Source organism: Mobula hypostoma, chromosome 12 (genome assembly GCF_963921235.1).
Source record: "Mobula hypostoma chromosome 12, sMobHyp1.1, whole genome shotgun sequence".
Taxonomy (NCBI): domain Eukaryota; kingdom Metazoa; phylum Chordata; class Chondrichthyes; order Myliobatiformes; family Myliobatidae; genus Mobula; species Mobula hypostoma.
This window is the reverse complement of record NC_086108.1, coordinates 92,785,488-92,810,929: the sequence shown is the minus strand read 5'-3', so window position 1 is coordinate 92,810,929 and position 25,442 is coordinate 92,785,488. Positions and strand designations below refer to the sequence as shown.

At 41.8% G+C, this 25,442-nt stretch overlaps 1 protein-coding gene across 5 annotated transcripts in view; it reads left to right on the top strand.

The window, feature by feature from the left end:
* Window positions 1-24,987, top strand: part of LOC134354999 (choline transporter-like protein 3) — a 474,552-nt gene extending 449,565 nt beyond the window's left edge. For 4 of the 5 annotated variants that reach the window (XM_063064614.1, XM_063064613.1, XM_063064612.1 and 1 more), the window contains 2 exons: window positions 16,002-16,100; window positions 18,076-24,987. In XM_063064614.1, coding sequence (XP_062920684.1) covers window positions 16,002-16,100; window positions 18,076-18,093 — 117 coding nt within the window. In that variant the 3' untranslated portion in view covers window positions 18,094-24,987. The remainder of the gene's footprint in view (window positions 1-16,001; window positions 16,101-18,075) is intronic. The other variant, XM_063064615.1, reaches the window with a different exon arrangement.
* The last annotated feature ends 455 nt before the right edge of the window (window positions 24,988-25,442 follow it).

Here is a 25,442-nt window from a genome sequence, read left to right as displayed (position 1 = left end):
TGGCCCTTGTGGCTACGGGGGTCAGGGGGTATGGAGGGAAGGCTGGGGCGGGGTTCTGAGTTGGATGATCAGCCATGATCATAATAAATGGCGGTGCAGGCTCGAAGGGCCAAATGGCCTACTCCTGCACCTATTTTCTATGTTTCTATGTTTCTATGTCATCGGCAGCCAACCAGAAAAGGCTCTTTTATTCCCACGCTTTGCCCACTGCCAGTCAGCTAACCTTCTATCCGTGCTGGTATTATTTCTGTAATACCATGAGGTCTTATCATGTTAAACTGCCTCATGTGTGGCACCTTGTCAAAGAGCTTCTGAAAGCCCAAGTAAACAACATTCACTGACTTTCTTTTGACTACTCTGCCTGTTATTTCCTCAAAGAATTCCAAAAGATTTGTCATCCAAGGTCTCCCCTTAACAAAACCATGCTGACGTTGGCCATAATAATAGACTCTAACATCTTTCCAACCACTGAAGTCAGGCTAACTGGCCTATATTTCCTTTCTTCTACCTCCCTCCCTTCTTAAAGAGTGGAGCGAAATTTACAGTTTTCCAGTCATCAGGAACCACTCCAGAACCTAGTGATTCTTGAAAGATCACTGAAAATTTTTTTTGGATCGTAACAAACAGAGCGACATGGGAGCTGAATTCTGAAGGAAGGCAGTTTTTTAAAAAAACTTCAAGTGCAGGAAGGATGAGACTGCACAGGCGCGTGACGTAGACAGGACAGCGCGGAAAGTTTAAAAAGGAGACCACCCTATACAGCGGGCAGCAGAGTGAGTGGTAGCAGAGTGTAGGGCTTTGGCTTCAACCGGGCTTCATCGGTAACGGGAAGAGGCGAGAGCGAAGCACCAACTCTTTTTTTTTCCCCCTTGGCGAATCAGCCCAGACAGACAGGAACAGCAGGGCTAACACAGCTAACGGTACGAGCTAACAGTTTAAAAAGTTGGTCTGTTTGGCAAGGTAAGTGGGTGAGTAGACTTATTTTTCCTGTTTCATTCCTGTAGAATTAGATAGCATGCCTGCAGGGTTAGTGCTTTGTTCAGGGTGTCAGATGTGGGAATCCTGGGAGACCTCCAGCCTCCCTGATGGCCACATCTGCGCCAGGTGCACTGAGATGCAGCACTGACGTAAGTGGGTAAGTAGACTTATTTTTCCTGTTTCATTCCTGTAGAATTAGATAGCATGCCTGCAGGGTTAGTGCTTTGTTCAGGGTGTCAGATGTGGGAATCCTGAGAGACCTCCAGCCTCCCTGATGGCCACATCTGTGCCAGGTGCACCAAGTTACAGCTCCTCAGAGACCGTGTTAGGGATCTGGAGCTGCAGCTTGATGACCTACTGCTTATCAGCGAAAGTGAAGAGGTGATAGACAGGAGCTACAGGGAGGTAGTCATCCCTAGGCTACAGGGGTCAGAAAACTATGTGACTGTCAGGAGAGGGAAGGAAAATGCCCGGATAGTGGAGAGCACCTCTGTGGCTGTCACCCTCAGCAACAAATAACTTGTTCTAGATGCTGTTGAGGGGGATGACCTGACAGGGGACGCCCACGGTGACCGGGTCCCTGGCACTGAGCCTGGCGCTGTTGCGCAGGAAGGAAGGAGGGAGAAGAGGAATGCGGTAGTCATAGGGGATTCCATAGTCAGGGGAACAGACAGGAGATTCTGTGAGCCTGACAGAGATACCCGCATGGTGTATTGCCTCCCAGGTGCCAGGGTACAGGATGTCCTGGATCGGGTCCAGAATATTCTGAAGGTAGAGGGCGAGCAGCCAGTTGTCTTGGTATACGTTGGTACCAATGACATAGATAGGAGAAGGGAGGAGGTCCTGAAGAGAGATTTCCGGGAGTTAGGAAGGAAGCTGAGAAGCAGGACCTCCAGGGTAGTAACCTCGGGATTGCTACCTGTGCCACGTGCTAGTGAGGGCAAGAATAATAGGATCAGGCAGATGAATGCGTGGCTGAGAGACTGGTGCAGGGAGCAGGGCTTCAGATTCTTGGATCACTGGGATCTCTTCTGGGGGAAGTATGACCTGTTCAAAATGGACAGCTTACACCTGAACCCGAAGGGGACCAGTATCCTGGCGGGAAGGTTTAATAGAGCTGTTAGGGAGGGTTTAAACTAATTTGGAAGGGGAATGGGAACCGGAATGATAGAGCAGAGGAAGGGGAAAACAAATAAATCTAAAATAGTGAGCAGTAAAGATGTCAGGAAAGACAGGCAGGTGATGGGGCAAATTTGTAGCCATTGGGATGAGTTGTAGTGCAATAAAGTTGCAGTGCAATAAAGTTGCAGTGCAATCAAAGCGAAAGGTACCAAATACTGGTCTTAAGGTGTTGTACTTAAATGCACGCAGCATAAGGAATAAGGTGGATGATCTTGTCATACAGCTACAGATTGGCAGGTATGATATTGTGGCCATCACTGAGACGTGGCTAAAGGATGCATGTCTCTGGGAGCTGAACGTCCAAGGATACACGGTGTATCGGAAGGATAGGAAGGTAGGCAGAGGGGGTGGCGTGGCTTTATTGGTAAGAAATGATATCAAATCATTAGAAAGAGATGACATAGGATCGGAAGGTGCAGAATCTTTATGGGTTGAGCTAAGAAATCGCAGGGGTAAAAGGACCCTGATGGCAGTTATATACAGGCCTCCAAACAGCTGCAGTGATGCGGACTACAAATTATAACAGGAAATAGAAAAGGCTTGTCAGAAGGGCAGTGTTATGATAATTGTGGGAGATTTTAACATGCGAGTGGATTGGGAAAATCAGGTCGGCACTGGATCTCAAGAGAGAGAATTTGTGGAATGTCTGTGAGATGGCTTTTTAGAACAGCTTGTTGTTGAGCCCACTAGGGGATCGGCTGTGCTGGATTGGGTATTGTGTAATGAACCGGAGGTAATTAGAGAGATTGAGGTGAAGGAACGCTTAGGAGGCAGTGATCATAACATGATTGAGTTCACTGTGAAATCTGAAAAAGAGAAGCTGAAATCTGATGTGTTGGTATTTCAGTGGAGTAAAGGAAATTACAGTGGCATGAGAGAGGAACTGGCCAAAATTGACTGGAAAGGGACACTGGTGGGAAGGACGGCAGAGCAACAGTGGCTGGAGTTTTATGCGATAAGTGAGGAAGGTGCAAGACAGATATATTCCAAAAAAGAAGAAATTTTCGAACGGAGAAAGGATGCAACCATGGTTGACAAGAGAAGTCAAAGCCAAAGTTAAAGCAAAAGAGAGGGCATACAAGGAAGCAAAAATTATTGGGAAGACAGAGGATTGGGAAGATTTTAAATGCTTACGAAAGGAAACTAAGAAGGTCATTAAGTTGGAAAAGATTAACTATGAAAGGAAGCTAGCAAATAATATCAAAGAGGATACTAAAAGCTTTTTCAAGTATATAAAGAGTAAAAGACAGGTGAGAGTAGATATAGGACCGATAGAAAATGATGCTGGAGAAATTGTAATGGGAGATAAGGAGATGGTGGAGGATCTGAACGAGTATCTTGCATCAGTCTTCACTGAGGAAGACATCAGCAGTATACCGGACACTCAAAGTTGGCAAGGAAGAGAAGTGCGTGCAGTCACAATTACAACAGAGAAAGTACTCAGGAAGCTGAATAGTCTAAAGGTAGATAAATCTCCTGGACCAGATGGAATGCACCCTCATGTTCTGAAGGAAGTAGCTGTGGAGATTGCAGAGGCATTAGCGATGATCTTTCAAAAGTCAATAGATTCTGGCATGATTCCGGAGGACTAGTAGATTGCAAATGTCACTCTGCTATTTAAGAAGGCAGCAAGGAAGCAAAAAGGAAATTATAGACCTGTTAGCTTGACATCAGTGGTTGGGAAGTTGTTGGAGTCGATTGTCAAGGATGAGGTTATGGAGTACCTGGAAGTATATGACAAGATAGGCGGGACTCAGCATGGTTTCCTTAAAGGAAAATCCTGCCTGACAAACCTATTACAATTTTTTGAGGAAATTACAAGTAGGCTAGACAAAGGAGACGCAGTGGATGTTGTATATTTAGATTTTCAGAAGGCCTTTGACAAGGTGCCACACATGAGGCTACTTAACAAGATAAGAGCCCATGGAATTATGGGAAAGTTATGTACATGGATAGAGCATTGGATGATTGGCAGGAAACAGAGAGTGGGAATAAAGGGATCCTATTCTGGTTGGCTGCCGGTTACCAGTGGTGTTCCACTTGGGTCCGTGTTGGGGCCACTTCTTTTTACGTTGTACATCAACAATTTGGATTATAGAATAGATGGCTTTGTGGCTAGGTTTGCTGATGATATGAAGATAGGTGGAGGGGCCGGTAGTGCTGAGGAAACAGAGAGTCTGCAGAGAGACTTGGATAGATTGGAAGAATGGGCAAAGAAGTGGCAAATGAAATACAATCTTGGAAAGTGTATGGTTATGCACTTTGGCAGAAGAAATAAACGGGCAGACTATTATTTAAATGGGGAGAGAATTCAAAGTTCTGAGATGCAATGGGACTTGGGAGTCCTCATACAGGATACCCTTAAAGTTAACCTCCAGGCTGAGTCGGTGGCGAAGAAGGCAAATGCAATGTTGGCATTCATTTCTAGAGGAATAGAGTATAGGAGCAGGGATGTGATGTTGAGGCTGTGTTATGCGCTGGTGAGACCTCACTTGGAGTACTGTGGGCAGTTTTGGTATCCTTATTTAAGAAAGGATGTTCTGACGTTGGAGAAGGTACAGAGAAGATTCACTAGAATTATTCCGAGAATGAGAGGGTTAACATATGAGGAATGTTTGTCCCCTCTTGGACTCTAGTCCTTGAGTTTAGGAGAATGAGGGGGGACCTCATAGAAACATTTTGAATGTTGAAAGGCATGGACAGAGTGGATGTGGCAAAGTTGTTTCCCATGCTGGGGGAGTCTAGTACGAGAGGGCATGACTTAAGGATTGAAGGACGCCCATTCAGAACAGAAATGCGAAGAAATTTTTTTAGCCATAGGGTGGTGAATCTATGGAATTTGTTGCCACGGGCGGCTGTGGAGGCCAAGTCATTGGGTGTATTTAAGGCAGAGATTGATAGGTATCTGAGTAGCCAGGGCATCAAAGGTTATGGTGAGAAGGCAGGGGAGTGGGACTAAATGGGAGAATGGATCAGCTCATGATAAAATGGTGGAGCAGACTCGATGGGCCAAATGGCTGACTTCTGCTCCTTTGTCTTATGGTCTTATGGAAAATGCCTCCACAATCTTTTCAGCTACCTCTTACAGAATCTTGGAGTGTAGTCCATCTGGTGACTTAGCTACCTTCAGCCTTTTCAGCTTCCCAAGAACCTTCTGCTTAGTAACAGCAATTACACTGACTTCTGTCCCCTGGCATACTGTCTTCAGTCTTCATCAGTGAAGACTGACACAAAGGACTTATTCAATTCGTCAGCCATATCTTTGTCCCAATTACTGCCCTTCTAGTGTCATTTTCCAACGGTATCGACTCTCTTTTCTTTTATTCTTTATATATCTGAAAAAGCTTTTTGAATCCTCTTTTAGTTTATTAGATAGCTTATCTTAATATTTCATCTTTTCTCTCCTAATTGCTTTATATCTCCATAGCTCAGGCCACTCCAATACACAGACAGAGCGACGACCCTTCTTATAATTCTTCTGCCTTATCAAAGAGCATCCCACAAACAACTTCTCATTTAGAAATAATCTATGATTAGCAGATTATCAGTAGCGACCTTGTTACGTCCACTTTTAATTACTTTGATTCAGAAAGAGTAAATTTGGAAAACACTAGTTTCCATTTCTTCCACCACCTGGCAAGACCTAACTCATTTGTTTTGTCTACTTGTCCACTGTGCTTCACTTGTTTTAGCTAGCTCGTACACAGATTTTCAGTTTCTTCGGGATCTAATCCACAGAAATTTTGGAGATCACATGAATTGAAATAGGTTAGGGTAAATAAAGTCCAAAAGGAGCATCAGACTTCAGAACACTCACTAATGCTGGTATAATAATTATTTAAAAAGTATTATTAATATGACATGGAAAGAAATTCTATTTGAAATGGCAGATGTAGATTAGTCTACTGTCTAACTGACAGTGTAGATTAGTTAATACAATGTGAATTTTGGAAGGTTCCGTTTTAGTCATTATTAATGAAACAGGGTTGAAAGCAATTGTATTCATCCACACAGTGAAAAGTTTATTGTTCACAGCAATATGCAATTACTGTTGCAACAAACAGCATTAAATCAAAATGGTTACAAAAATGGAAGGAAAATTATAAAGTTATAAAATATACATAATTTTATATTTTATGTCAGTATATGTAATAATAATAAGATTTTTATTAATAAAAGGTAGATTAACTTGCATGATAATATATAATCATTATGGAAAAAATTGCAGTGGCACTTGGCACACAAGCATCTAAGATTTTAAGTTGCCATTGCAAGACACTTAGGAAAGTATGTTGCACATTGAGGGAAATGGGTTATTTCACAACAGTTTGGGTAATCATGTTTTAACTTTACGGACCTCATCACACAACAAGGGCTAGTAACAACTGGTACTGTCACGGTTGTGGTTTCATTTGTTGGATTAGGGGTAAGGGTAAATTCTCAGGCAGCAAAGTAACTGGAATGCCGTTAATGCTAACTGGATCACATGCTAATTGATTGTCTTCTTTTTGATTCATATTCACGGCAGCATTCCATTCACAGTGAAGCTGTGTTTGAGTGAGAAGCCCTTTGCTGTCTGAAGCAGGACCTGTAAAAGTGTGACTTCCTATCACTACCCCAACAGTACCATCCTTTACCCATATTACTGTAAGCTGGTCATGATTATCCTCAAACATCTTGCAAAATTTTGTTTAGCTTGTTCAGAAATTCACATAGCCATTTGATCTTCTTCATTCAGTCTTTTATTACCATGACATCTGATGGGATCCAAATAGATTCTCTTGTGAATGTTGTGAATAGTTCATCTGTAACCACCCTAACTTAATTCTTTGCATTTGTCCGGGTGAATATTCAATTGGCCAGTAGTAGACTGTCATAGTCAATCAATAATATTGGAGAATCTTTAACAGGTCAACAACAGTATTACAACACCGATCATTTTTGAATACCTAGAAATGAACACCAAGTGCAGTTTCTGCACTTAACTAAGATCTGATAACTGATGTATTTCCCACATGTAACTTTTCAATCTCCCACTTTCTTCCCAGAAGATCTGGCAAGGAACACAGTTCCCATCTTCCTGTCTTTCCCATTGTCTCTAAATCTGCTTTAACCTTTTCCTTTTTAACCTCCAGGTAGCTACCCCTTTTTCTATGGAGGCACGTACTCATGTGTCCACATCACTAACAATTAACTGAAAAACAGAACTAAGAATATCATCATCCCAATCCAGACCATCCCTTTGACAATGTTTTCTGCGAACCTCAGCCACAAAAGGACATCGACTTTTTCCAAAGCATTTAAGTTGGTTAATATGATGCCAACCCAACTTGTCAGGAGCAACCTGGGTTCGATATACTGATGGACTGACTCTGTCAATAATGTCAAGTGGCACTACAAATCTCCAAGATGTAAAGGGATCTTGCTGATCATTATCTTCAATTCCCTGGGTTTAGATGGCACATCTGCTGTTTTTTTTTCATCCCATATGATATTCTATAACACAATAGGGTTCCTCAAATAAAATTCAGGCTGTAACCTTAAATTTCATCGGGAATGTCCTAATCGACTTGGTAAAAGTATCCATTATCACCAAGGTATATTGCAATCCACTGGGAGTTAAGGGTAAAGGTTCCACAAAATCAATCTGCAAAATGGTCCGTGGTCCTCTATGAGCCTTCGTTATGTCCACTTTTGATTACTGCGTTCCAGAAAGAGTTAATTCAAATAACAGCAGCCTCCACTCCTTCTGTCTCCTGGTAAGAGCTAAGGCATTTGTTTTGTCTATTTGTCACTGACCTAAAGTTATTCCAGCTGGCTGTTCTGCAGGTTTTCAATTTCTTCAGGCCTACAATAGTTCTGTGAGGATGACAGTATCAAGTCAGTTTAAGCACCAGTGCCTAGATGCTTCTGAGGAGGATTTTATAATTTAGACTGGGCTAGATGTGCCTTTGCCATGTTTGGATCCAGTTCCCAGATTGATGACAGTTTTATCCTTATTCAGAGGTGGAGGGGGTCAGTAATTTTTAATTCCTTGCCGTTATATCGAAGGGTCTGTCCTTAGACCAGCACGTGCCATTATAAAACACGTCTACTTTCTCAGAAGTTTCCTTAGTGGAGAGTATCCTGATTGACGGTATAGATACACCAGTGCCCGAGATCAGAAAAGGCTACAGAAAGTGATGGATACAGCGCAGTCCATCATAAGCAAAGCCCTCTTCACAAATGAGCGCATTTACAAGGAGTGCTACCACAAGAAAACAGCGTTCACCATCAAGGACCCCCACCATCCAGGCCATACTCACTTCTCGCTACTATTATTGGGCAGGAGCCTGAGGTCCCACACCACCAGGTTTAAGAACAGCAATTAAACTACAACCATCAGAATCCTGAACCAGCATAGATAATGCCACTCACCTCAACTCTGAATTAATTCCACAACCTACAGACTCATATTCAAGGACCTGACATTCCATGTCCTCAGTATTATTTATTTATTTATTTGTCTTGGTCATTGTCGGTCTTTGCTTAGGTGTAGCTTTTCATAATTCTATTGTATTTATTATTTTCCTGTGAATGCCTGCAAGGAAATGAATCTCGGGGTAGTAAATGGTGACATATGCGTATTTAAATAATAAATTTACTTTGACTTTGATTTTGGATATAGGCTTAACATGGGTAAATGGCAGAGGTGGGCACCTTGGGTGTCATGAATAGTTAGGCTGAAGAGTCTGTTCCCATACTATATTATCTATGACTGTTTGATCTGTCCTGATCTTCACCTATTACAGGCCTTCCTTCTCTGCAACTTAAAACAAATTTTATTTCCAACTTTTCTTCGTTCTGCTGAAAGGAATTCCAGCTGAAACATTAACTCTGGGTTCTCTCTCCACTACAGATGTTGGCTCAGCTGAATATTTTCCTGCATTTTATATTTTTATTCTGATTATTAGATTACTATTTTCTGCTTTTTGCTTGTCAATTGCCACAGTAAACTGTTGTGTTTGTTAATGTGCTGCGTCTAAGTGAAAAGTTAAAAGTTATACTCATCCCTAGAGTAATTCGCAGGTAACCATGGCACACCACAGGTACAAACACAAAGCCAAAATACTGCATCTAGTGAAATTCTGAAACAAACCAGAAGGTAATTCCATGGACACCATTAATCTGAAAGACCAGCTCTATATTTTTGTATCCATTGGGGTTGCAGTCTCATGGAATTTCATTAAATTCAACAAAACGAGTTCTCAATTTCTTCATTGGGCTTTTTTTCCAGATGAATATGTTACCAATCATTGGTAAATGGGACCGTGTAAACAATGACCTATTGGACCAGTTACCCGAGACCTTGCCGGTTGGCAGACTCACTGCCCGTGGTCTCTACCACCATCAGCTCTTATCTTTCTGCCTCTGGAGAGGTGGACAAGCTGTTGATTTGGTCAGGGAGCACAAACACCACTAGAAATTATCGTCCATTTTAATTACCCCTGAGATGAGGAGGTACTGAAAATTCGGTAAGTTATAGAGCAAGGAAACAGGCCTTTCAAACCATCTCGTCAATGTCAGCCAAGATGTCTATCCAAGCTAGTCCCATTTTCCTGCAATTGGCCCATATTCCTAAACCTTTTCTATCCACGTACCTGTTTATCCTTCTCGTTGCCTTAGCAAAGAGCCAGCATAATCAATCATAATAATCAGACAATCTCTCTTCTCAACTCTTCCATCAGGCAGAACATTGAAAAGCCTGAAAGCTCGTACCACCAAGCTCAAGGACAGCTCCTCTCCCATTGTTAGAAGACTATTAAATGGCTCCCTAAAGCAAGATGGACTCGACCTCAAAATCCACCTTGTTATGATCTTGCACCTCATTGTTTACCTGCACTGCAGTTCCTTTGTTGCTGTGACATTGTTCTGCATTGTAAATAAGGAATCTGCAGATGCTGGGAAACTTAAGCAACACTAACAAAAAGTGCTGGAAGAACTCAGCAAATCAGGCAGCACCCCGCTGGTACATAGCCTGAAACATCAACTGTTTTCCTTTCCATAAATGATGGCTGACTTGCTGAGTTTCTGCAGCACTTTGTGTGTCTCATTCTGCATTTTTATAGTTTTATCTTGTTCTACCTCAATGCAGTCTACCTCAATCTGATCTGTATGAACAGTATGCAAGACATTGTATCTCAGTGCCTGTGACAATAATAATCCAGTTCCAACTCAGCACATTATAATTGTAAACAACAGGAATTCTGCAGATGCTGGAAATTCAAGCAACACACATCAAAGTTGCTGGTGAACGCAGCAGGCCAAGCAGCATCTGTAGGAAGAGGTGCAGTCCACATTTCAGGCTGAGACCCTTCGTCAGGACTAACCTTTAGTCCTGACGAAGGGTCTCAGCCTGAAACGTCAACTGCACCTCTTCCTACAGATGCTGCTTGGCCTGCTGCGTTCACCAGCAACTTTGATGTGTGTTACATTATAATTGTACCAGCCTCTTCACCTTCATCTGGCCACTTGTCCCATATACCCTCCACTTTTAATTTTTCTCTCCGCCCACCTTAAATCTATGTTCCTCTGGTTTTAGACTTCCCTATCCTGGGGGAAGTGCTGTGGTCATCCACCTTATCTATGTCTCCTCACGACCACGTTGTGGGATCTGGAGTCGCATTCAAAACAAACTGGATAAGGACGGCAAATCTCTTTACCTGAAGGAAATTAGTGAACAAGATTGTTCACATGCAGTTCTGTGGTTATCATTACTGAGGCCAATTTTAATTCTAGATTTATTCAATTACCTTAATTTAAATACCACAGCGGTCACGAATTGAACTCATGCTTCTTGATCAGTGGTCCAGAACTCCGACTGCTGGTCTGTAACTTAACCGCTGTGCAGAGTCCATTAAATGTGAAAGCTCATTAATTTTTAAAATATGGTATTGATTTATTATTGTCAAGTGCACCAAGATGCAGCAAAAAGCTTGTCTTGCATGCTGTTCATGCAGATAAAATCATTACACAGTGCAACGAGGTAGTGCAAGGTGGAATGCAGAATGAAGTGTATCAGCTACAGGGAAAGTGTGGAGTGACACACACAAAATGCTGGAGGAACTCAGCAGGCCAGGCTCCAACTGTGGAAAGGAATATAGAGCTGACGTTTCAGGCTGAGACCCTTCATCGGGACACCAGGATTTCCAGCATCTGCAGAATCTCTTGTGTAAAGGAAAAAGTAGTGCGGGTAAACAATAAAGTGTTAATAGTGGTGTTTATCAAAATAACTTGCACCGTTGTCTGCATTTAGCTTCTTCCACAGGTTTGGTGACCCACCAATACTACGTGGTGTAAAGCTGAGGGAAAGGTGCAAAGAGTGTCTCTACACCTTCCGTTCTCAGCCCCTGGACAAAGTGCATGGAGCAAGGCCACCAGCTTAGCTCGAACTTTGAGCCATCACAGAGATGTCTGAGCAGGGCAAGGTGCAACTAGCCAACAGCCGGGCGAATTTCTTCAGCTCGGCTCAGGCTTTGGAGTGAAAAGCTGCAGACACTGGAAAGCCAACAGAAAAACAGGAAATGGTGGAAGCAATCAGCAGGTCAAGCAGTATCTATGGGAAATGAATCTGTTAGAAAGTCAGGGACCTCCTAGCAGAACTGGAATAGTAGGCTTTAAAGGGGAGGATCTCTAATAAGGTGTAAACCAAAGTTGCTTTAAAAAGAGCAATTAAAGTGGATTTTATCTTGAACATAGATTCTACAACCTGGCTAAGATTGTTCTTTGAACAATTTCGCCTTCAAGTCCATTCACTTCTCCAAGTCAAAGGTGTAGCCATGGACGTGTCCCTGTCTTTGTTGAATACTTGGAATGGCCTAGTTTTAATCAGAGCCCCTCCCCTAAAACCTTTCCAAACACATTGCGTACTGTATTGGTGCTGCTTTTTTGTGACTGTACATTTCAGTACTTTTGTTGCCAATTTCCATGCTTTTGTTGTTGCGTGAATGAAATCGCCAGAGAAAATTACTGGTAGATAAAAAAGAAGCTTCTTTATTCGACAAAACAATGTACAGCAGGCATCATTTCAGTGGAAAGGTCTGTCGGCCCATGGTGGGGCTCGACATTTTATGTGCCAAACATCAAAGGACAACTCCATATTTACAATGTATGGACAATACATTCTTTGAAACCACATACAACCTTCACACCTCCTGATTCGCATCCACACCACTGACGTCAGCATCGTCTGGACTGGGATTCACAGCTTTTAGGAATCCATTGTTGTAAATTAAATCGGCAGTACACTTTACTTGGTATCTTGTGTGCTAAGCATAAAGGACAATTCCATATTTACAGAGTATAGACAATGCTTTCTTTGGAACTACATACAAATTTCACAGCTCCCTCTTCGCACGCACACCATAGAAATCCAAGTGAATTTTAATCAGCATTGACTGGGCTGAGATTCACAATTTTTAGGAATCCATTGTTCAGACCTGCAGTCCAAATAAAAGCCACAAAAGATATTCAAAGGCAGAAGACTGGTAGCCAAAGCCATTTGCTAAATCTAAACCAAAAAATCACTAACACTTTCATGGTACATATATGCTTTTCCCTCTCCTTTCTTGGCATATCCATGTCTGTCTCAGGTTTGAACCCACTGACCCCCATGTACTGTACCTCCTCTCACTGTGCTTCCTGTAAGGACTCTACTCAATTTTCCCATTTTCACTATCTCTGTTGTATTGGCTCAGGGATCATATTTACCACACCCTTGCCTTTTGAGACGCTATCTTTGTTTGCTTAACAATGGCTCCCTCTCTATCATAGTTGACAAGTCATCTCAACTTCATGTATCTCTGCTTTATCCACCCTCAGTGATGTGATTCTCCTTATCTTTGCCAACCTCCTCATGAGTCTTCACATCCTTCCACTTCCAATGGGATTCCGGCACCAAACAAAATTTTCCATCCCCTTTCAGCATTTTGAAGTTGCCGTGCTTTTTCCCTGTACTGCTCTTCCATCTTCACAAACATCTGCTCCCCTTTTCACAGCGCTTTCCTATTCAACACCGGCCCTTCGACATCTTCCTTTCATACGTCCGAGGCCAATCCAGGTGAAACAGCTATTCAAGTTCAAGTTTGTTGTTATTCAGCCATAGGCGTGTATGCAGCACCGTCTGCTACAGGCAAGACTTCCCAATGGCCAAACATTTTACTTCCAATTCCTATTCCCATTTCGACACGGCAGTCAGGGTGGAGGAACAGCACCTTATATTCCATTTGGGTAGCCTCCAACCTGATGGCATGAATATCGATTTTTTCCTTCCGGTAAACTAATTTCCTGCCTATTACTTCTCCTGGGGTCCCCTCCAACTTCCCTTTCTCCTATGGTCCACTCTCCTCTCCTGGCTTAACCTATTATCTTCCAGCTAGCCTCCTTCCCCTCTCCCCACCTTTTTATTCTGGCATCGTCCCCCTTCCTCCTCAGCCCTGAAGAAGGGCCTCAGCCCAAAAAGTTGACTATCTATTCATTTGCGTAGATCTTGCCTGACCTGTTGAGTTCCTCCATCACTTTGTGTGTGTTGCTTTGGATTTCCTGCAGACTTTCTAAACCAAACACTGTTCCTCTGGGGCCGAGGTGCAAAACACAGTACGTATAGTTATGATCCAGCACTTACAGTACAAAATAAGATTAGCCCTGTGCGGCATGGCCTAAAGAACAGCAGGCTGACCTAAAGTACAAAGTGCAAGACAGTATAATGTTACTGGCGCTCATACAGGTAGTAGTTTTCTACGTGTACACTACAAGCAGTGATAATAAATAATGTTAAACAGCAGCAATAAAGTCTGAAAGGCACTGGTGCCAGACGAGGGTGCACACTTTCTCCAGTCTGCTGTATTGTATTCGATTTGGTGGTCTCGAATTGAGAAAGCAGGTGCCCATTGAACCGCTTGTCCAGTTTGCAAAGGCGACTCTCAGCTTCCAGTCACACATTACTTTAACTCTGTATTGTATTCCACTCTGAGTTACAGTATGTCTGTCTCCTTCATTACTCTGAGGATGACCACTGTAAGCTTAAGGAACAGCACTTCTTTTATTTCTCAATTCTGAGTTGACTTTATTACTTACATCCTTCATATACATGAGGAGTAAAAATCTTTACGTTATGTCTCCGTCTAAGTGTGCAATGTGCAATTATAGTAATTTATCCTAAATATTATGTTCATAAGGATAGCCAATATAACATAGAAATACAGTTGCATCAGCACGAATTAATCAGTCTGATGGCTTGATGGAAGAAGCTGTCCCGCAGCCTGTTGGTCCTAGTTTTTATGCTGCGATACTGTTTCCCGGATGAACTGTTTGTGGTTGGGGTGACTCTGGTCCCCAATAATCCTTCGGGCCTTTTTTAAAACACCTGAGTAAGTTCACATCTACAGACGCGCTGGGCTGTCCGCACCACTCTCTGCAGAGCCCTGTGATTGAGGGAAGTACAGTTCCCATACCAGCCAGTGATGCAGCCAGTCAGGATGCTCTCAATTGTGCCCCTATAGAAAGTTCTTAGAATTTGGGGGCCCATAGCAAATTTCCTCAACCGTCTGAGGTGAAAGAGGAGCTGCTGTGCCTTTTTCACCACACACTGCCAGTAGATACAGACCATGTGAGATCCTCAGTGATGTTTTTGCCGAGGAACTTATAGCTGTTCACCCTCTCAAACTGGACATTGCAATGCTAAAGACAATACTGCATTTACCATTTTTGAATAACATCCAGTTTTTCCTCACTCGCAGTCTCTCCACAGGTTTCAATTTGTTTCTTTATCTTCTGACTCTAATGGCCATCTTTTAAAGTAGTTGTTTCTTTAGTCTGCAACTTACCACAAATGTCTCTTGTTCCTCTCCCCTCCAGCGCTGCTTGGCTTGGAAAGTGCCTGCACAGGTTTTGTCCTAGTTCAATTCAGCTCATTATTTCGGTAACTTGGAGAAAGCAAACCATGCGGCACTAAACTGCAAATGATGAAGTCCTAATCTGTAGCTGTCCCTCAGCACACTGAGAGATGGGGTACTCTGGGCCTGACGGACATTTCGACTGCTTCAACTTGCTCTTCTTTTGACCCAAGCTCAAGAAAAATAGCTCCTAAATTTGCGCAATATTGGCATTGGTCTAGTCTAAGATGTGTCAGTCAAAAAGAAATTCAAAGTAAAGTTCTAAGTTCAAAGTAAATTTATCGTCAAAGGACGTATGTGTCAACATATACAACGCTGATTAATTTTCTTGCAGGCATTCACAGTAGAAGCAAAGAACCACAATGTAAACCTACATACAAAGACTGACAACCAACCAATGTGCAAACTTGAAAAAAGCAAATAATAATAATTAATAAATAATATAGAGAACATGAGCTGTAGAGTCCTTGAAAGAGAATTTTTAGATTGTGAAATCAGTTCAGTGTTGAGGTGAGAGAAGTTATCCACACTAGCTCAGGAGCCTGGTGGTTGAAGGGTAATAACTGTTCCTGAACCTGGTGTTGTGGGACCTAAGGCTCCTGTACCTCCATCTCCATGGCAGCAGCAAGAAGAGAACATGACCTGGATGGATGGTGCTTTTTTTGTGGTAGCACTCCTTGTAGATGTGCTCAGTGGTGCGGAATGCTTTGCCTGTGATGGACCAGGCTGTATCCACCACTTCTTGTAGAAATTGAAAGTTTGCTTAATAATTGATTCTGTGTGTGTGTGTTTTCTAAGTGATAAACACAATTATCATGACTTTATTAGCATTAGTTTCACTGCAGAAATCCTGCTGACGTAGAATAATGCTTTCATGTAAACACTCAAAAATTCTTATTGTTTCTTTAGAAATTCATCGGCAAAACCAATGAAAAAATCACAAGAAGCAGTGGAAGTGACAAAGCAAACCGGGAGAGTAACAGATACGTGGCAGAACTGCAGCCAGTGGTGGGTGTTGAAAACTGGCAGTATTAAGTGTGCTAAATTGCTGCACAATAATTTGAGTTCCAAATCCTTCTCATATTAAGCAGTATGAAATCTTTCCACTGTGAAATATGAATCATACCAGGCAGATAAAAGTTCCATGTATTTTTTAAAGCATGAGATGCATTTCCTGAGGGCTTGATTGAATTAAAACTCATCTGATTATGACCAAAGTCAGGATAGCATTTACCCTGACAATACTGTATGTAAGTGGGCTATTTGAAGGTGAGAGAATACTGAAAGAAAGAAGAAAAAGAAGGAAAGGGAAATCATGCAGTATTATATTGAAAGATCATACAAATTTTAAATAAATCTGAACAGGCATAAGCAGTACAGCTGGAACGATAATAATTCTTTGTTCCAGATTCTCTCACGTGGGAAAATGTCTCTTCCTGATCTATCAAGCTCCTTCGAAATATTATATTTCAATAAGATCATCTCTCATTCTTCCAACATGTTAACATAGAACAATACAAGACAGGAATAGGCCCCTTGGCCCACAATATTGTGCTGAACTAATTACACTAGCAATTAAATGCTTAAAGAGGTAAACTAATCCTTTCTGGCTACACGGTGTCTATTTCCCTCATTCTCTGTACATCCATCTGATGCTCAGCTCAGTTCAGCCCATTTCTTCAGTGACTTTGAGAATGCAAACCAGCGGCAGTGAATAGCAGCTGCTGACAGAGTACTAACCCGCAGGTCTCCTCCAACACTTTAAGTGCCCAGATTGCTCAATTGTTTTCCATAAAACATTGTATTCATTTCAGGAATCAACATCATAATCCTTGTCTGAACTGCCTCCATTGTAAGTGTTTCCTTCCTTAAATAAGAAGATCATAACTGTACGCAGTACCAGGTGTGACCTCATTGACACAGCATTTTTGTACAAACGTACTTAGCTCTTTACAATTAAGGCCAATGTTCCATTTACTTTCCTAATTACTTACTGAGAGAGGAAATGGTTGTCAGGCAGGACCACTTTGAGGACAGGAATGAGCAGTTTGGTAATCCGAATTTGGATCTCTGTGGAGATAATCCTCAGGATTTCAAAATCAGGTTTATTATCGCTGACATGGGATACAGTATGTTGGGAGAATTCTTGTTTTGTGGCAGCAGTAGAGTGCAAGACACTAAAAAAAAATACTGTAGCTTGCAAGCAATCAGTAAATAAGTCGATCACGGGTTCATGGCTGCTCAGAAATCTGATGACACAGGAGAAGAAGCTGCTCCTAAAACATTGAGTATGCATGTTCAGGCTCCTGTATCTCCGCCCTGATGAGTAATGATAAGAGGGCATGTCCTGGATAGTGAGGATCCTTAATGAGGAATATTGTCTTCTTGGGGCACTGCCTTTTGAAGATGTCCTCGATGGTGGGGAGATGTGCCTCTGATGGAGCTGGCTTAGTCTACAATCCTCGGTAGCCTCTTGCAAATATAGAAAGAGGAAGTGAGAATAGAGAAGATGGTAGGTTGTTTAGAATTCTCGTATAGCCCTTGCCCTGTAAGATGATAACCCAGTAGGGTAATATTGTCTACTAAAGATGCAATGAACCTAATGGTTATGGCAATCAAGTTCCTAGGTACGTAATCCTGCTGAATGAGATGGCAACTCTCCCAAGTGAGGGAAAGAGAAATCTTAAATGTCATGAATTCATGGGGTGACTTATATTTAATACTCTGAAAAGCATTCAAGAATCTTCATAGCAGAATCCAGTGTTTTATGGCCAACAGTTTCTGACCATCAGTCTTTAATTTTTCTGTCCGTAATACTCAGAGGAAATCAGCTGGTGAAAAGAAAACACAGTCCATGACTTCAGAGATCTGGCCTCAAGCATGTTAAATATTTAGCTGATATTATTTTTACAATAGTTAGCTAATATTCTGATAGCATATCTGAAGAATTAAAATTGCAGTGTAATCTTTTTTTAATTGGCAGGATGCAAATACAACATGACGGGACTTCAGTGGACTTGACATGGACTTCAGATTCCTTAATATTTAACAACTACAAACTAAACAGAGTGGAGGCGTTTGTCGAGTTGGTTTCAATGGCTTGATTCATGTGGAAGTACTTTTCTATATTTAAGTAACAAGGATTACTCAGAACGTGTTATTGTTGCTCCTTCTCTTGTGTGTTGTTCCGTCTTTACCTTGGCTCCAGTAACCAATTAGAAGGTATGAGTCTTTTTGACATTTTAGCCTGTGATAAATCCATACACAAACTCATGTAAGACCATATATCTTTCTGCTGAAAGGTTACACTGAGTGAAATTGTCTATAAGGGCTCAACGTTTCCCTAGATGGATCAGACAATTGTTGTTTTGAGATCCTGGGATTATCCTAAACTTGACCCTCTAATACGATTGCAAAGAATTCCAGTGCTGATGTCTGTTTTAGAAAAGCAGATTGAATAGCCAGAGGGATTAGTCTCTTTAAGTGTACATTTATCAAATTGTGCCAATGAGTTGACAGATGGGTGTAGAATTCTAACTCCTATTACAAGAAGTTTACAGAAATTTTAGTGATTTAACCAACATTAATCCAAATGATAAGACCATAAGATATAGGAGCAGAAATATCATTCAGCCCATCGAGTCTGCTCCAACCTTCAATCATGGCGATTTATTATTCATCTCAACCCCATTCTCTTGCCTTCTCCCCATAATGCTTATTCATCAAGAACCTATCAACTTCTGCTTTAATTATACCCAATGGCTTTGGCCTTCATAGCCATCTGTGGCGATGAATTCCACAGATTCACCACCCATTGGCTAAAGAAATTTGTCCTCATCTCTGTTCTGAAGGGATGTTCTTGTATTCTGAGGTTGTGCCCTTGGTCCTAGACTCTCCCACTATAGGAAACATCCTCGCCATGTCCACTGTATCTTGGCCTTCCAATATCTGATATGTTTCAATGAGATTCTCTCCACCACCCCCACCCCCCACCCCCCATTTTTGTAGAGGCCCTAAGTCATGAACTGCTGAAGTAAATTATTTTCTAAAACTGAATAAACCTGTAACAAACAAGAGATTATATAAGTCATTTTTAAAAGTAACAGTTCTTATAAGACATTTAGTAAATGTAATATGATAAGAAGATTTGACATTACTTAGTTGCATATCACAGAAACAGGCCCTTCAGCCCAACTGGTCAGGATGCCCATCCAAGCTAGTTGCATTTTCCTGCATTTCACATTACTTATTAATACTTATTAATCATTTTTCCATTTATCATTCCCTATTCGTGTTCTAGGTCTGTTACTCAGTTGCATTCTGACCCCTGCCATACTCACATTCTCTATAAGCAAAATGCAGAATTAAAATGACAGCACAAGTGTTAGCAACTATCCAGCTGTTGGATTTCCATACGGATCCAACCCCTCCCCTCCCCTCCCCCACCCTCCGTGTCCTTTGGTTATCCAGAACTCAGACCAGGGGGCTTGACACTCTCCTGTGCTCTGTTCACTCTACCAACTCCTACAAAAGGATTGCAGCAGGCCCGACGTCAAATGCAGATGACCAATAAAAACCGTGTGGCAATGCCAGACAGAAGGCTAAGAGTGGGTAAAAGAAATATCCTCTGTAACCAGCATTATCTTATCAGTTGTTCTAGTGACTGGTTGCATTTTTACATGCACTACTTCAGACATGTTGGTTATTGAAAAGACCATAGGACATAGGAGCAGAATTAGGCCACTCGGCCCATTGCCTCTGCCTCACCATTCCATCATTGCTGATTCATCATCCCTCTCAACCTCTTTCCCTGCCTTCTTTCCATAACCCATCAATCTCAGCCTAAATATATCCAATAGCTTGGCCTTCACAGCTGTCTGTGCCACTGAATTTCACAGATTCATCACCCGGCTGAAGAAGTTCCTCCACATCTCTGTTCTAAAGGGATGTACTTCTATTTTGAGCTGTGCCCTCTGCTCCATAACTACCCCACTACAGGAAACATTATCTCCACATTCATTCTGTATAGCCCTTTCAATAGTCAATAGATTTCAATGAGATCCCACACACACATTCTTCTAAACTCCAGCAAGTACAAGCCATGAGCCATTAACTGCTACTCATACATTAAGCAGGATCTCCCAGTGGCCACACATTTTAATTCCACGTCCCATTCCCTTTCTGATATGTCTGTCCACGGCCTCCTCTGCTGTAAAGATGAAGCCACACTCAGGTTGGAGGAATAACACCTTGTATTCCGTCTGGGTAGCCTCCAACCTGATGGCATGAACATTGACTTCTCTAACTTCTGTTAATGCCCCACCTCCCCCTCGTACCCCATCTGTTACTGCCCATCCTCTGGGCTTCCCCCTCCCCCTTTCTTTCTCCCTCAGCCTCCTGTCCCATGATCCTCTCGTATCCCTTTTGCCAATCAACTGTCCAGCTCTTAGCTCCATCCCTCCCCCTCCTGTCTTCTCCTATCATTTTGGATCTCCTCCTCTCCCTCCCACTTTCAAATCTCTTACTAGCTCTTCCTTCAGTTAGTCCTGACGAAGGGTCTCGGCCTGAAACGTCGACTGTACCTCTTCCTAGAGATGCTGCCTGGCCTGCTGCGTTCACCAGCAACTTTTATGTGAGTTGCTTGAAATTCCAGCATCTGCAGGTTTCCTCGTGTTAACCCTTTCATTCCTGGAATAATTATCGTGAACCTCCTTTGGACTCTCTCTAATGCCAAAAGCAAAAACAAAACTGTAGATGCTGGAAACTGAAATGAAAACAGAAAATGCATCAAAGAGAAACTCAAGAAAATATTTCAGATGAAACATGAGGAGAAGTTAGAAAGCAAGCCTGTTTTTAAATGGCAGAGACAGGGGAGGGAAAGGGGTACAACATGGAGACAGGCACGGTGTTGGTGCTGACTGAGAGGGGGGTTTGGAGGCTTGGTATTGCAGCTGATTTGCTCAGAGGAGATTTACACAAAAGATGAGGAGAGAGAGTGGGGAAAATGCTGGAACTATGAGATATGAAACAGCAATTTATTGCACATCTGAATTAAAGGGGAACACCGAAATATCACTGCCAGTCAAGCAGCATCAGTAGAAAGGGAAGAACGAAGTAAATGTACAATTTACTTTTCATCAGATGTGGTTTGTACTGACACAAACTGGGAAGTTTGGTCATCTGAAATAACTGAATTCAATATTGAGTCTCAGAAGGTGTAACATTCCTGAGTGGAAAATGAGCTGCAGCTTCATTGAAACAGTGTTGGAAATTAAAGACCAAGGGATTAGAGATGGAGAATTAAAGGGGCAAGCTTGGGATTGCGCTTTCAGTTGAAAAGAAGTATTTTCTAAAGCGGTCATCCAATCTGAGTTTGGTTTCTTCAATGTGGAGGAGACTGCATCACGAGCACTGAAAGCAGATTCTAAATTGGAAGTGTAAGTGAATCACTGCTTTTGGAAGGAATATTTTTGGTCCATTGATATGGAAAGGGAGAGGTTCAGAAGACCAGTTGCTGCATCTCTTGCTGTTGCATAGGAAGAGGAGTGGGTTTTGCTGGAGGTGGAAGAGTGATGCAGAGTTGTGGAGGGAAGACAGGCCTGGTGATGGCACCTTGATGAAAAGCTGCGGAGGTCGAACGTGGAGGCTGGTGGGGCAGAAGGCGAGGTTAAGGGAATCCTTTCCCTACTCTTGGTGGGTGGAAGAAGAAAAGTAGAGGGATGCGAAATGGAAGAGCTCAGACCGAGTTTCTACTGAAATTTCTACTGCAAGTGGACGTTACTCACTTGCAGTTATCAAAGGTTGGGATTTGCATCAACTAGTGTAAACATGATGGTCATGTGGTAGTGGGCAGTACAAGCTTAAGTATCTGAAACATGGCATGAGAAGATGAGTACTTGCTGTAGAAATTGTGAAAAGCTAAATTTTAATTTAAAGGTCAGGACAAAGGGCCTGTTTCTATGCTATATTACTCTGTCTTCAACCCCCCTATTCCTCTCAGTTGTGATTCCAGCATTCTTTCTATAGACTCTATGTTGATAAACTAGGACTGGATAATCTAGAAACCTCATGCTGTATAGAGTACATAGAGTCATAGGGCCAAATGGCCAATTTCAGTGTTACAAATTCAATATAATAGATCAAAATGTGCTGCAACTTTCGACAGGAGTGTGAGCAGTCTCGTTTTAGCCAGTGCCAACATTCTCTGTGCTGCTTCTCATTCTAACTGCTTCTAAGGGGCAGTGGTTGTATGTCATGAAATATGCAAAATGAATACTAACTTTCAGAAAGTGCTGTAAACAGCATCTGCAGAGACCGAAGCAGAATATTTCAGGTCAATTACTTGTCAATTCTAAGCAAGTTTTTTTTTTGAGTTGAAACTGTTTCGTTCTTCATAATTGTAGTGGTTTGTATGATGTCATATTTCTACCCTCCAGTATTTTCCTTTGGCTGTGGTTAAAGAGTTTCTTATCAATAAAGGCTAAAAGGACATTATTGTATAGAAGGACAGATTTATTAATTTCTATCAAATTACAAAGTAGCTAATTTACCTTAAGAGTGTAATAGGATATAATGCATTTCATTAGTTGGGATACAAAGGGTAAAATTAAAGTGTTATGAATAGCTTGTAATGTGCAGTGTTTTACACCTTAATAAATTACATCTAAAGCTTGTATCTGGAAATGTGTCATAAATTATTGTATTATTTTATATACATTATTAGAAAAAACATAAAGCTCACACTAAATGGCGATTATATCTTTTCAATATCCATTGTCACAGAAGAGCAAGTATCAGAATTAAAAATTTTGAACGTTAAATTTGTGATAGTTAAATGGATAAAGGGAAGTTTCTAGAATGTGCATATTCTAACTCCACCTAGTGCCAATGTTACTGTATTAGAGATTGTGGCATCTGAGTGAGTTAATAGTTAACAAATAGTGTACCAACTGAGTTTTTGTTGTGCTCTGTTTTTAAATAGGCCAGTAACAGTGTAATAATTAATTCAAATTATCGTTGCAATGACAGGAAAATCCAAGTGTCCCCTTGGGAGAGCCAGTAGAGAGTTTTCAGACACGTATATTGAAATACATTAACTGGATGATCCTGCTGATTAATTAAATACTTCTTACTCTGTGCTGTCACCCTAATTTCCTTTGCATTGTTTTTCTTAGAACTGTTGGTGCTTATAGCATTGGGTGTTGCCAGGATAACTGCACTTTGTGACCTTATTTCATTTTTTCCAGTATCTGCTTCTCACTGTAAAGACCAGTGTTTATTACCCATTCCAAATATCCTTTGGTGTTAGTGGACCACCATCTTTGACTGTAGAGGTGCTCCCAATAGTAAATGAAGAAGGACCATAAGCACTCAATGGCCACTTCATTAGGTACAGGAGTGGAACCCAGAGTGCCTTTTGCTGCTGTAGCCCATCAACTTCATGGTTTGATGTGTTGTGCATTCAGAGATGCTCTTCTGCACACCACTGTTGTAATGCATAGTTATTTGAGTTGCCGTCGCCTTCCTGGCAGCCTGAACCAATCTGGCCACTTTTCTTTGACCTCGCATTAACGAGGCATTTTCACCCACAGACTTGCCACTCACTGGTTTTTTTTTGTTGTTTTTCGCACCATTCTCTCTAAATTCTAAAGAATTCATGAAAATCCCAGAAGATCAGCTGTTCCTGAGATACCTGAACCACTCCATCTAACACCAATGATCATTCAATGGTCAAAGTCACTTAGATCAGCTTTTTTTCCTTCAGACATTTGACAACTGAACCTCTTGACAATGGCTGCATGGTTTATGTATGGAATTGTTGCCACATGACTGGATGAATGAATATTTGTATTAATATAGGTGTACCTACAAGTGGCCACTGAGTCTATTTTAAAGTGGAGATGGTTATAGAATACAAGCATTGCTCTAATATGCCTTAAGCTTTAATCATGTTAGATGCAGTGCATTGTGTAACTGGTACCGTGCAGCCCTTTGGTGGAAGGAAAGAACTTTTTGTGTGCTTATAAGATAAACTGATGGTGGAACTCCATAAGTAAGGCAGCATATGTTGAAGGAAATAGACAGTCAACAGTTTGGATCTAGACCCTTCTTCTGAGTCTTGACCAAAAACATTGACTGCCCATTTCCATCCACAGATGCTGCCTGGCCTGAAAAGTTCATCCAGGACTGGGTGCTCCGTACAGACTTTGAGTATCAGCAGGATTTCATTTCTCTGGTTGGGGAGATGAATGGAGTGCCAATCAATTGGACTGCTTTAAGGTGAAAAGTGTCAAATTCATACAACCAAGTAGACAGTTTTCCATCGTATTCCTGACTTGCCTGCTACATGGGATTGCAGGAGGCTAGTCTCTTGCTGCTGGCTTCCTCAGCACACCTGCTCTTGTGGCCACAGGAAGCAGAGGTTAATAGGTTGGTGATCAGTAAGGGTGTCAAAGGTAACGGGGGAGGGGGATGGGAGAATGTCATTGAAGGGATAAAAGAAAAGTCAGCCTTGATTGAAATGATGAACAGACTCAATGGGCTGAATAGCCTAATTCTGCTGCAATGTCTATGGTCTAATGCATGTGGCTGATCCAGTTACTGTGCAGATGATCATCAGGCCAACAATAGTGGGAGAGTTACTCATAGTAACACCACTGAACAGTGTTAAGTGGCAAGACTTGCTGGCAATGAAGAGAATTTTACTTGTCACTTTATCTTTGAGATCTTGCTGCAGGCAAGGGTCAATTACTTTTCTGCATATGAAATTAAACTTTGTGTAATTATTAAAATCTACTAACCATCTAGGCTCCTCCCTCTATAACCCTACCTAGACTCATGACTAACTGATGTGACGTCAACTGACCTGTTTTCACTGCTCTAATCTTGCCCTCCTAAGTTTACAGCATTTAGTTCATGAAGAACCAACCCCAATATTGTCATCAAACCTCCTAATGAAGGTGCTGCCATAATCATTTGGTGATCTGACCTCCACCTTAGATTGAACCCTGGTGCCCGATACTCTCCTTTGGAACAAACCTTCCCCATTGAACATCAGACCATTGGCTCCCAAATTGTTTTCGAGTCTAATTTCCTCTTTTGGTCTTTCCTCTACAGCAGGGGTTCCTAGCCTGGGGTCCACGAAAACCCTTGGGTAATGGTAAGGGTCCATGGCATAAAAAAGGTTTGGGAACCTCTGCCCTACAGCTTCCAACTTCATCAGCAGAAGCAAAAGAGAGGTTGACTGCTCTGTAAAGTACTGGATAACTATTTGTTCCTGAGTTACTTAATGCTGACTCTGAAACTCTTCATCATACACTGTCACCTTTTCCACAGATCTAACACAACCCA